This window comes from Oncorhynchus mykiss, chromosome 25 (assembly GCF_013265735.2).
Source record: "Oncorhynchus mykiss isolate Arlee chromosome 25, USDA_OmykA_1.1, whole genome shotgun sequence".
Classification (NCBI taxonomy): Eukaryota; Metazoa; Chordata; class Actinopteri; order Salmoniformes; family Salmonidae; genus Oncorhynchus; species Oncorhynchus mykiss.
In genome coordinates, this window is record NC_048589.1 from 24,259,924 (window position 1) to 24,274,002 (window position 14,079).

The 14,079-nt window shown below is 40.6% G+C and overlaps 1 protein-coding gene across 1 annotated transcript in view; it reads left to right on the forward strand.

Moving 5' to 3' along the window:
* The window catches only part of LOC110505676 (gamma-aminobutyric acid receptor subunit beta-1), a 54,385-nt gene that overhangs the window by 24,646 nt on the left and 15,660 nt on the right, over positions 1-14,079 (forward strand). The window contains exons 4-5 of the mRNA XM_021585057.2: positions 2,554-2,774; positions 12,555-12,637. Of these exons, the coding sequence (XP_021440732.2) occupies positions 2,554-2,774; positions 12,555-12,637 (304 nt within the window). The remainder of the gene's footprint in view (positions 1-2,553; positions 2,775-12,554; positions 12,638-14,079) is intronic.

Sequence of the window (14,079 nt, forward strand, 5' to 3'; positions counted from 1 at the left end):
CATGTTAGTTCTCATTTCTTTCCCACAGTAGGTTTTACTTTTTGTCCTCTTTATTTGTTACTCCCTCTGGAATTTCACACTGGTGCAAACGCTGGGTAAACCTGGCACACCATTTTCAATATCGACGCAGTACCAAATTACAACAAACGCAGTTAAGGTCTTTCTCATTTAGCTGGTTTGCTGGCATGTCTCTTTCTCAACAACCTTGAGTGATCTTGAGGACCTTGTGCACCTTGGCAACCGTCTCTGTCGTCTAATGATCAGCTCTGTTATTGTTATTCCCCACCCTCCTCTCACTCTCTTGCACTGTGATACACACCACTCGATATGCAAGGGAAGATACCCTCTGATATCGGACAGTGTGTTTATGGCAGAGCCAAAATGTTAGCCCTTCATGTTGCACGTCCAGGTTTATTGACACATCATCCTTCTTCTCTCTCATCAGTAACTTCCCAATGACTTATCTAAACTAGCTTGAACGTTCAAACTTAGCCATTGATAGTCACAACAATAGCTCATAACGGCATTAATCTCATTATGCGCGTGCATGTAGCTGTTATAAGTATAAATGTAAACCCAAGAGAACAGAGTAAACAGGTAAAAGAGGCAAATGTTCAGATTGACGTTTGGGGTGCTGATGCAAGGGTAGAGAGAAAGGGGAGAGTTTGAGGGCAGGACTGGACGGAGGGCTTGACAGGAGTGACAGTGGGGCAGGTGATGGAAGTAGAGTACTGTAGCTGCTCAGCCTCTCCAAGGAGCAGAGGAGCCAAGTGGAGCGAGCGAGAGTCGACTGTTTGCTGCGCTTAATAAGAACTGACGTTACACAACAGAATCCACCTCAGCAGTATGTGGCCTTATTGCAGTCTGTGGTTACCATTTTTAAAAAGAAGGTGCGCACTGTGTGGGAGACTGCAGTGCAACCCCGGCTGACAGCAGAGACTCAGTCTGGAGCATTGGTAACACACTCACACATATACATTTAGTCATACACTCATCCAGGGAGTCATAGACAGAGACAACCCAACCAGACAACACACAAAGGACATACAGTACATTCAGAAAGTGTTCAGACCCCTTGACTTTTTCCACATTTTGTTATGTTACAGCCTTATTTTAAAATGGATTCAATAGTTAGTTTTTTTCTCATCAATCTACACACAATACCCATAATAACAAAGCAAAAACATGTTTTTAGAAATTGTTGCAAATGTACAAAAAATAAAGCATAAGTACATAACTACATAAGTAGTCAGACCTTTTGCTATGAGACTAGAAATTAAGCTCAGGTGCATCCTGTTTCCATTGCTCATCCTTGAGATGTTTTTACAACTTTATTGGAGTCCATCTGTGCTAAATTCAATTGATTGGACATGATTTGGAAAGGCACACATCTGTCTATATAAGGTCCCACAGATGACAGTGAATGTCAGAGCAAAAACCAAGCCATGAGGTCGAAGGAATTGTCCGTAGAGCTCCGAGACAGGATTGTGTCGAGCACAGATCTGGGGAAGGGTACCAAAAAATGTCTGCAACATTGAACACAGTGGCCTCATTTCTAAATGGAATAAGTTTGGAACCACTGCCCGCCAAATTGAGCAATCCGGGGAGAAAGGCATTGGTCAGGGAGGTGACCAAGAACCCGATAGTGACTCTGACAGAGCTCCAGAGTTCCTCTGTGAAGATGGTATAACTTTCCAGTTCTACTATTGCTGCAGCACTGTACCAAAAAGGCCTTTATGGTAGAGTGGCCATACGGAAGCCACTCCTCAGTAAAAGGCACATGACAGCCCGCTTGGAGTTTGCTAAATGGCACCTAGACTCTCAGACCATGAAAAACAAGATTCTCTGGTCTGATGAAACCAAGATTTGACCTCTTTGACCTGAATGCCAAGCGTCGTCTGGAGGAAACCTGGCACCATCCCTACGGTGAAGCATGGTGGTGGCAGCATCATGCTGTGGGGATGTTTTCAGAGGCAGGGACTGGGAGACTAGTCAGGATCATGGGAAAGATGAACGGAGCAAAGTACAGAGAGATCCTTGAGAGGATCTGAAGTGAAGAATGGGAGAAGCTCTCCAAATACAGGTGTGCCAAGCTTGTAGCGTCATACCCAAGAAGTCTCGATTTAATCGCTGCCAAAGTTGCTTCAACAAAGTACTGAGTAAAGGGTCTGAATACTTATGTAAATGTAATAATTCCGTTTTTTATTTTCAATACATTTGCTAAAATAAAAAAATAAAAAGTTTTTGCTTTGTCATTAAGGGGTGTTGTGTGTAGATTGAGGAAAAAAACAAACTAAAAACAAACAAACTAACTATTGAATCCATTTTAAAATAAGGCTGTAACGTAACAAAATGTGGAAAAAATGAAGGGGTCTGAATACTTCACAAATGAACTATACACACCCACACACAGTGCCACAGCCAACAGGCACACTGTGAACACTCCAACTACAGAGCGCTAATCCCTCCCATAAACACTATACACCATGTACTTTCCTATTGTGTGCCTAATCATCCCACCCTTTCCTCTTCTTCATCTTCCACCCCCCCTAGGATTACACCATCACTATGTACTTCCAGCAGTCCTGGAGGGACAAGCGCTTGTCCTACACAGGGATTCCCCTCAACCTGACACTGGACAACAGGGTGGCAGACTCACTCTGGGTCCCTGACACCTACTTCATCAACGATAAGAAGTCCTTTGTGCACGGGGTCACAGTGAAGAACAGAATGATCCGACTTCATCCTGACGGAACTGTGCTCTATGGCCTCAGGTGAGTGTGTGTGCATCAACGTTATGTGTTCTTGGTCTCCTATGTCAGTGTTATGTCAGTGTTTTTGTTTGAGGTTTGTGTGTGTGTCTTTGTCTTCGTGTCTGTGTGTGACTGGTGGCTGGTTGAAAAACATGCAACCATAGCTCCTACACAACATCTCTTAGTGTGTGGGTGCTGCAACTCTACTGCAGAAACATGGGCAAGGAAACCCTCCATTCCTCAAAGCCCTCTCAAACAGCCGTTGCACTTTCTCCTCTGCCTCTGGAGCGTGAGAGGAAGACCCAGGTGGTGAATTATTTATGGAGCCATGCTCCCCTGCAGTCCAGAGCACAGCAGCAGTGTAGCCTCGTACTCTACATGCTCCCCTCCTCGCCTCTGCAGGGCTGAGCCGTGCTGAAGCCAGCCGCGCCGAGCTAACGAAGGGAATTGAAGGGCAGCCACTGTCAATAATGCTGTGGAGATCAGAGGGATTCAGCGCTTTGGTGGGGGGGAATGGTGACTTGACAGTTTTTCTAGTTAGATATACTTTTTTGGAGCTACGAGGCAGAACTGTAGGGTTGGTAGGGAAGATCCAATACATGTTTATTACTTCAGTCTGGGGGCATTTCTTGTAATCATGCCTGCGCTGAATGTGGATTCCGTCAAACGTGCTCTTTTGAGGGGGTTTGTTCAAGCCAAAAGGTGTAGTTTGTTTGGGAAGTGTTGTTTTCGTTATCCAGCAGTACCCTGGACCATCAGGGTTGGATTAAAGTAGTCCTGCTCTACCCAATCACTGACATTAATTGATCAATTAAGTGTGAGGGAGAAAGGAAAACCAGTGGACACAGGCCTTTGAGGACAGAAGTTAGTCACCCTCTGCTATAGCAAGTTAACTGACTTAGTTAAAGGCTAACTGGTAGTTCTGGGAGATAACATCTGTCTCAAAAATTCAGGCAAGATTACATCACCACAATAATCTGACTCAGATTGACCTCATCTGCTGAAAAGACACTAGGGGGTGTGATCTGAGTCACGGAACCAATGTGACCGTCAACTGGAATCAAACCCGTGTTGACAGCGAGATGGGCACATCACAAAAAGGACAGTTTTAAGTCTGATCTAGCCATTAGCTCTGAAAGCTAACATCTGGCGCCAACATCTGTCTTCGGGTCTCTGGGGTAGGTTACATCACGGCAGAAGCTAATGACAACAAGGCAATCAAGCCCATGAGCTATGTTAGCATGAGTTTCTGTGACTGCACTCGACATCTAGATGAGGGCAGTTTGTGTGGTTCACATCTTTGTGAGGGAGCTGCAGTGTTTTCTTCAACTCCATGTGACTTGTTAGGTTAATTAGGGCTGAGGGGGAGTCGTGCGTGGAGTTAACCTAGTATGGTGGTGGAAAAAAAGGTCTTTGATGTGTCATTTGATTAAGCATTGGTTTAGGCGACATACATATTGGCTGTGCCCATAATACATCTGAGGGGTTATTTTTGGTGTATAGGTCTGTAGTATCATTTGGTGGCAAGGCAAATTTAAGATAATTTGTTCTTGTTTCAGTTGTCGCTAAAGGATTTGGTAATATGTATTAGATGGCTGAACAGCATGCTCCTGATTGTTTACTGGCATGAACATGTATGACAATAAAAACATGATTATCGAGGTAACATTTAGGACCGGATTCAAACCTGCCAAAGCAATGTTTATGCAACTGCTTTGTTTACACGTCGAATTCCAATTCACTCCATGAATGGACTGAATTCAAATTCAATACACACCATCCCCGTCTTTAGGCAAACACTCAACTCACCTTAAGCCTTCCTTAGTCCTTTGAAGGGCACATTTTAAAGGTAGACTGATCAACATGACATCATCCTACACAGCAGGACAGATTGCCACTATTGGCTCTTCCCAGTTTGGGCATGCCCACATACTGATAGTCTTGGCAGATTTGTATTCTGTTGTTATTGACGTCTGTAAGCAGGAAGTAGCCCCTCTGTGCATGATGACGTCTTATTGCCTTGTGTACTTTTAACAAATCCTATTGATTGACATTTCAAGCTAGCCTACTGTAGAAAACCACGTTAGCTTGGTTTGAGTTGAGTGGTCTGCCTGTTGCTTGAGCAGCAGTGGCCTGGGTACTGGCTGGCACAGGCCTGTGGAGACATTCATTAGCGATAGCCATGCCTCTCAGGATGATCAGGTGATTCACCCTGCTGGCGCCGGCAGCTCCAGTCTGCCTCAACCATACGCTGCTCTCCCCAGGAGCACTACCAGGAAAACCTGCTCCGCTCACCTCTCATCTCCAGTCCCCATCTCTTTTGTCTCTCTAAGAGGTAAATGTTGCCCAGTGCATGCAGTTATCCAGTGGTACTGTACTGAAGTCTAGATCCCGTGTTGGTACCAGTTTAGAGTTACAGTAACTAATAATGCTTCAGCATCAGTTCTCCCCATATCCCTGACCACTGCCATAATACTTTGTTTGTTAACAATAAACAATATATCTTTGTTATGGCGCTGTCATTTCCTAGGACACTTTATACGTACAGTGTATTTGGAAACTATTCAGACCCCTTGACTTTTCCCACACTCTCTTACATTACAGCCTTATTCTAAAATTGATTAAATCAATTAATTTCCAAATCAATCTACAGACAATACTGACAAATACTGTTTTTTTATACATTTTTGCACATTAAAAAACAACACGAGGTCGAAGGAATTGAGGTCGAAGGAATTGTCCGTAGAGCTCAGAGACAGGATTGTGTCAAGGCACAGATCTGGGGAAGAGTACCACAACATTTCTACAGCATTGAAGATCCCCAAGAACACAGTAGCCTCCATCATCCTTAAATGGAAGAAGTTTGGAAGCATCAATACTCTTCCTATAAATTAAAAGACAAATTGTTCAGTGTAGGCAGGGCCATAAGTAAATAGGTAAACTGGATTTTGACAAAATAACTAATCAGGGTGATTTTTCTACAAATAAGACAGGAATTTACCTTTCCATGGTAGTGAGACCTTAGCTGATTTTGCTAACTTTCGGTTCAAATTTGTTCCTTTATTTCTTCAGGGATATGAATACAGAGTATGTCCACTTCACCTCCAGACCATTTTATTGGTAAACTCAGTGGAGGAAAAGTACTCAATTGTCATACTTAGTAAAGATACCTTAATAAAAAAATGACTCAAGTAAAAGGTAATGTCACCCAGTAAAATACTACTTGAGTAAAAGTAAAAGATTTTAAATAGCATTTTTTTAAAGTATTTGATTTTAAATATACTTCAGTATCAAAATAAAATGGAATTGCTGTGTACTTAAGTATCAAAAGTAAAATTTATAAACCATTTCTAATTCCTTAAATTAAGCAAAGTACGGCACCGTTTTATTTTTTATTGACATATATAGCCAGGGGCACACTCCCACACTCTATGTTTAGTGAGTCCGCCAGATCAGAGGTAGTAGAGATAGTAGGTAGAGGTAGGTAGGTAGTAGGTAGAGATAGAGGTAGTAGAGATGACCAGGGAAGTTCTCTTGATAAGTGTGTGAATTGGACCATTTTCCTGTCAAAATGTAACCGAGTACTTTTGGGTGTCAGGGAAAATGTATGAAGTAAAGTACATTATTTTCTTTTGGAATGTAGTGAAGTAAATGTTCTCAAAAATATAAATAGTAAATTAAAGTACAGATACCCCAAAAAACGACTTAAGTGGTACTTTAAAGTATTTTTACTTAAGTACTTTACACCACTGGGTAAACTACACGGTAATGTAAAAGTTGTATTTTTTTTGCGATCCAAAACGTAATAAGGTACAATTATCATAGTTGGGTTGTAATCCAGAGAGGTTAGAAAAATGATCTAGATCCTTTGAGGCTGTGCAGGGATCCAGATTGTAGATTTAAGAGGAAATGTTAGTCATCAGCATACCTTTGTTTTTAAGACCTGGATGTCCAGCTCTTCTATATTATTATTATTATTATTATTATTATTATTATTATTATTATTGGATCTGATTTTAATAGCTAACATTTTGATGACCATAATAAATAGATATGCTGACAGTGAACAACCTTGTTTTACTCCTCTTGACAGTTTAATACTTTCTGAGAAGCCATGACTTATTATTTTAACCCTGAGGTTACTCTACATAACTCTAACCCATTTTATAAGAGATTCTCCAAAATTAAAATAGTCCAGGCATTTATATATAAATTCTAGCCGTACTTTATCAAAAGCTTTTTCAAAATCTGCTCTGAATACCAGACCTGGTTTCCTAGATTTTTCATAATATTCGATTGAAAAAACCCTGTCTGGTCAGGATGAATAATATCCGACAACACCTTTTTAATTCTATGCGATTAATTCTATGCATTTTGCAAGCATTTGTGCATCACAACACTGAAGTGTAGGGGGCCTAAAGTTTTTTTTAGAGAGACTGGATATTTATACTTACCACCTGGGTCCTGGTTTAGTAATAGTGAAATCAAACCTCGCTGAGCACCTGATAGTTTACCATTTTTATAGGAATGGTTCAAATGTGCTAATACTGGATCTTTGAATAGATCAAAAAAGGTTTCATATATCTTAACTGCTATGCCATCTAGCCCTGGAGTTTTCCCTGGCCTAAAGGCTTTAATTGCATCAATACGTTGCAATACAAGTCTATCTGTACAGGTGTTCATTTTACTCTATTATTAGGAACAAATTCCTTACAGTTAACTTTAGCTTGTGGAAATGGAGGAGACTGAAAAATAGAACATATGCTTAAAGTACTTTTGCTTTCTCTTTCATATAATTTGGTGAATCATGGATGACTCCGTCATCTGTAACAAGTTTCTGTAAATACTTTTTGGTAGCATTTCTATGTTGAAAATTCTAAAATAATTTGGTTAATTTTTCACCATTTTCCATCCAACTTGGTTTATTTTTGTAATACATTATACTTGATTGTTCCCGAATAAGTTCCTCAATTTTTTTTTTCTCCCTCTAACTTAATCTGTGCCTTTATGGTACAGTTTTTATTGCTATCCATCTGTATTGTTATTTCTTCTATTTCCTTTGTTAATATGAACTCTTTTGGCCCAAATATATATTTTTTAAAGATGAATATTGAATTGCATAATATCCTCTTAAGGCACATTTTAATAGTGTCCCATACAATAAGGGGATCTGTTGTCTATGTTATGCAGGCAAAAGTCAGTTATAAATGCGGATGCCAAATACAGTATTTGATGGCTCGACTGCCTTCTGTCCCCTATCAAAACTTTTCTTACTTTTGGTGCCAGTGCGAAGGATACAAGAAAGTAATCAAGACGACTAGCTTGATTAAGCCTCCTCCATGTATATCTCCCTGAGTCTGGATTTTTAAGCTTCCATATATCCACTAGTTCTAATGTGTCCATAATATTTGTAATTTCCTTAATTGCACGAGGGTGATAGTTTGTAGCGTGATTTCCTTTACTATCCATTGAGGTACTTAAACTGTATTATAATCTCCTGTCATAATAATAGAGTAATTGGTTGCTTTTGAGCTTGATAGATTAGTACAGTATATATCATTTTGAAGAAGTATAGATCATTATTATTTGGACCAATTAGCCAAATGTGTTTATTGTCCTATAGCATATTTAAAATGATCCACCTTCCTTTCGGATCTGTTTGGACAGTTTGCACATTCGGATAAAAATTGTTATTTATTAATATCATCACCCCTTTTGAGTTTCTTTGACCATGACATAAATATATTTCCCACTCCCAGTCCTTTTTCCACACAACCTCATCTGTAATTGTAGAGTGAGTTTCCTGTAAACAATATATATTATATTCCTTCTCTTTTAGCCAGTTAGACTGATTGTCCTTTTCTTATTACCTCCTAAGTCATTACAATTATAACTAGCTATACTTATTTCACCACTTACCATAATGGCATAATGTTTCAATACTTACCATACGATATGCCTGTAAACATACTACCACAAATGACCATGATGATCAAGCTGCCAGACACCTAGAATTTATCCATACTTACCAACACTACCAGAATCAATGCCTGACATCTACCCATGTACCTCTACCATAATATATGCACTGCTAAACATACTGCAGCTGCAACTGATTCTAAGTAAACCTCCAATTGTCTTCCAATATCCCTCCCGTGAAAGCCTTCCCCCATCCCAGAAGGGGGTGTTGTCACTGATACTATCATACCACCCCTGTACCTGTAACTCTCCTTTAGCATCCTAAAACACTTCTTCAACCTCCTATCCGTGTGGTCCAGGTAAAAACCTGGGACTCTCCCATAAACCTGTTTCAATACTGCCACCCCTCAAGTGCCCAGCCAAAACCCCTATAAGTCTATGGCATGACCACGAGAGGAGCATCCTCTTTAGGAATTAGCCACATAACAATTGGAAAATGTTAAAAAGAACAGTGAAAGTAAAAAAATAAATTGGGTAGTACTGAGGACAATAAGACCTACAAAATACCCAGAAAAAAACATTACTAAGTTATTAATGTCCTGAACCACGGCAATGTCTTAAGCACTGTCATACTAGATTGCACTAACAGACAGTTACTCTGCACCATGAGCATGTAATTCATGTGGCTATCTGTCAGTGTCAGTGTTTCCCCTGCTCTCATGTCTTTCTCTGTATAATGTGAATACCACTCTGCCTCTCGTTGTCTTCCTCCCTTCTTCTATCCCCGCCTCCCTCACAAGCGCACCCAGAAATAACTTGCATGTCATTATGACAACTTTTCTCCTTTGCTTCTCACACACAATTTTCACAGTTTCACATTGAGCAGTGAGACCTCTTCACATTCGAATTCTGCAGAATTATTATTCCCCGCAGACTAACAAACTTATTCAGCCAGTGTGCTGCTGCCTGCTGTCTACAGTGAGCCAGCTATATTTAGGCTGACTGGAATGACCTCACCAGTTTCTGTAGTGTACACATGTCTGCTGTTACCTTCACGTGTTTATAGTATCCACCCATATGCATATGGTCTGAATGGTCACTGCACACGCTATCAAACAGTAGGCCTATTAGTTATGCTCAATGAAGATTGATTGAATATTGCAACGTATTTTTAGTTCAACCTTTAATCAATCTAGCATCACGTTCATATCTGGTAATTACTCATTTTTAGGCAGCACTGACACTTCTTCTCCCGGTGCTTCAGCATGTGAAGGGAAAGAGAGTGTGTGTGATTTAACATTTCATGAAGTATAGCGGTCATGTAACAAAAAGCTTTATGCTCAGTCAAATTTGACAGGTTATTTAACAGATCAGCGCTCTAGCTAGCACACTTTTTCAGTAAAAAAAACAAACACAGTAAGACAATAGAGTTGAGCATGTCTTACCTTCATCTTCCCCTGGAAAACAGTAACAATTGTTACTGAGTGGACTATCCTGGTTAAATCGCTATACTAGTATAACTGCAGACATTTCAATAGCATCACTTCTCCAATATCAGTAATAATTCCTCTCACATTAACAATGCATTACTCTCGCCAGCTGCATTTGCCATCTCAGAAAACACAATCCAATACTAATGCTGCAGTCAGTCACGCTCGTAACATCTATCACGTATCAATCATGACACTCATTACCATCACGGATGCAAAGCCCACCTCTGTTCCTGATGTGTGTTTGATCTGTATTGATCTGACGTGGAGGGGATGTTAAACACCAGGGTAATTGGGAGTGGGTTTAGCTCTTATAGCGAGCTCTCTGCTGGACGGTAGGGTACACCCTTACTGACGCCCCTACGGTGCTCTATTTTTACCCCATCTCTGCAGCTGCTTTATAATTCATCCAGACTTCCCTAATGCATTTGGTGTGTCCGAGACATGGTCCACAGTCACAGAATTTTCAGCTGCAGTGTAAGATAAATTATGCCTAGAGCTTTTTAGTTCACAACATCGTTGCGGCTGAAATTGACAGATATTGGTCCCACTGGACACTCGCTATCACTTGGTGAGGAAAGTGGCTATGGGCCAGTGAGATTAGCTTTTACAGGGCAGGGCTCTTGGATTGGACGAAGACCAGAACTAATGCACTGCAGACAGCCACTGGACTTTGGGATGCCCTTTACCTGTGCATGGTTCTAATGCTACATTCCAAATCGATTCCTAGCCTCTAGCCCCTTGGCACTACATCTGGATCTGAAAAGATTGGATTGGTATACTGAACTGCATGGTTATAGCTCAGCCTTGCCCTCTAATAGGCAATAACTATCCAATACTTTCAGATCAGCGTAGGTAGTAGGGGCTAGGGGAGGATTCAAAATGTAGCATGTACTTTCCAGGTTTTGGCAATCGGTTCTTCACCCAAAATGAGCAAGTGGCAGCTTGAGTGAGTTTTAGGCGCTCAGCGATGTTTGACATTTTGCGGCAGGAGAAGCTAGAGAGTAATGGGGAAACAGCAGAAGATCAATGGAAATGTCAACAAATGGTTTCCATGTGTTTGATGCTATTCCGTTTGCTCCGTTCCGGCCATTATTATGAGCCAGAACAGTAAAGTGCATATGTTGTATAAACAAATGGACTTCTCTGAACGTCTATTGTTATCTGTGAACAGTGACACCAGCACACTGTCTAAAGTAATCCTTTACTCAACATAAGCAGTTTACATAAAAATCTATGAAATTGACCTATTCTCATCGTATTGGGTTTGTGAACATTGAGAACTCCACAAGGGATGTGACTCTGACCCTTTCCCCCCCCAAGGGCCGGCAAGCAGCTTGTAATAAAATGTGGTCACAACCTTGACCCTTTTCTGTCAGAGACCAAATAAACGTCATGAATACATAAGCACAGCCACTTACTTCACTGTTTGCAAACATTTTGGGTTTAATCAATACTACAAGAATAAAAGCACTCACAAATGCAATCCGCAATCGTGAAATTGAAGTGTGCTCTTTCAAATGACACCTAAAAGTGAAGAAGTCACAGATTTTAAAGTCCGCTGGTGTTCATTCTTAATTAATCGTAGTGGTAATTAAGATGTGACAGAGCATTTTAAATAGGGAGGGCGCAGTATGAAGGCAATTATGGGAGTGAAAAAGAGTTACATTTCCAGTGAAACCATGGAGAGATTTGTACGACAGACCGCTGAGTACAGTATGTACTTTGTGTGCTTCCTGAGTCAATGTGTGCGAAATGGATGCGTTTTTCATTTCTCTCTGTTATTAGGTCAACCTTTTTCACTGCACCTGGAAGGGTTTACATGACATTTCATGAAATGTAATACACCTCCGCCCCCCAAAAAACATTTTACATAGGTCTCATATTTAACTATTGTTTCTCAAGTGTTCCTGACCATAACATACTACTCCTGATTTATGATCTTCACACATATTGTATACTATATGCCCTGTGCTTATAAAGACACACAGATGTAGCATCTTCATTTGAACCAGTTTGCTACAGCAGGAAAATAATCCTGCAACAACAGGAATTGTGAGTTATGTGGATTATAATTAATGAACTTTTTTGTAGGGATTAATACATTTTTCGCAATGAAAATAAAGTGGAAATTGCAAAAGTTTTCAAGTTTCCTGCATCGCAAGTCTAATGGCAAACAGGGTGATCAAATTAAGATCCTACATCTGTACATTATGGTAAGGGTTAGTGAGATAGGACTACTATCGGATGTGGGGGTATATTTCACATTTCTGTGCTAGATACAGTATATGCAAATGATAGAGAGAGAGGGGTGGTGGAAGGTAGAGATTCTCTCTCTCGACATACCCACCCCCCCTCACTCTTTATCTATATCTCTCTCTCTCTCTCTCAGGATCACCACTACTGCAGCTTGCATGATGGACTTGCGTAGATACCCACTGGATGAGCAGAACTGCACCCTGGAGATCGAGAGCTGTGAGTGACATCACTGTAAAATCACTGTAGTGTAGAGACTTATCTCAGCTTCATGTGGGCTATTTATCACTACTGGCAGAGCCACCCCTAGCCTTTTGGGGGCCTTAAGCTTGATTTGTTTGGTGGGCCCCTCCCACCTTGCAGGCAAAACATTTTAGTGTCACCCCCCTTGGCAACGAATAATTTCCTGCAATTCTATATAAAAAAAAAAAATCATGTTCTCTCCATACCATCACAAAATGAGTATCTGAGAGAGATATCAATGGGAGCCCCCTGGAGGTCAGGGTCCCTGGGCGCATGCCCTGTGAGCACTGGTCAGTAATTTGGTGATGATTACTACAATGTTTCGATAGCTGGCTAGACTACCGTACCAAGCGATCTACAAAAAATTGCTGACATGGGCTAATTGAGTGGCTGTCAGTGATTGACATAACAAGTGAAAACTGCTGATGCACAACCAAATTTCGAATGTATTGGGAAGTTGCACCGTATGTATTCTACTTCTCAGTAAGTTGAGACTCAAAACATTTAAAAAATATATATTTTGTATATTTTTTGGGGTCGAGTCCCCCTAGCGGCCGCGGGGCTCTACACACAATGCGTAGTCTGCGTATAGACAGAGGCGGCACTGATTACTGGGCATTTTTTTGAAAGCTTGTGCCTATACATAAATAAAAGGTCTACATGACTATGGGTGCTTTTGAATAAATCCTAAGGACCAGTTTCCCTGACCAAGATTGAGCCTATTCATGGACTAAAAGGCACTTTGAATGGAGATTTTCTATTGAGCATGCTTTTTAATTCAGGAATAAACATAATCTGGGTCACTGAAACCGGCACTAGCTACATCCTTCAATTATAACATTCTTCTCGTTCTGTTTTAATTAATCTACACATCTCGTGACAACTTTCTCTCAAGTCGGTATATTTTCACACATTATTCTGTTAAACAGGTCTATGTACCTCATTTAAGGGATAACTTTTTTCCAAATCATGGCAAAATATCTTCCCAATTGAGGACATGACGTACATTAAGCAGGAAAACAAACAGCACTTTACGTCAACTACGCAAACTGGCAATTTTTGTTAAATCAAACTTGGCCGGAGTGTTTCAGTTGAATAATACATGCTACCTGCATGGATTGTTAAATCAGTGCAACAGACATGGATGCTTAGCTTTGGTCATTATGACAAGGTTATATGCAGTTAACAAAAATGATGGAAACGTCTGCTCTATCCAAAATTACAACCAACTGATTGCAGCATTAACACAAAAATGGAGGAAGCATGTGGAAAGGGAGAAGGTAAGGCACTTGTCTGTCGGCCATGCATTAAAGACCAAAATTGGCTAAAGAAAATTGTGATGAAAAAAAATAATAACTATACCAGTTTCATTTAAGGACCAACAAAAATTACAGTACATTTGCCAGCAGGATACCACC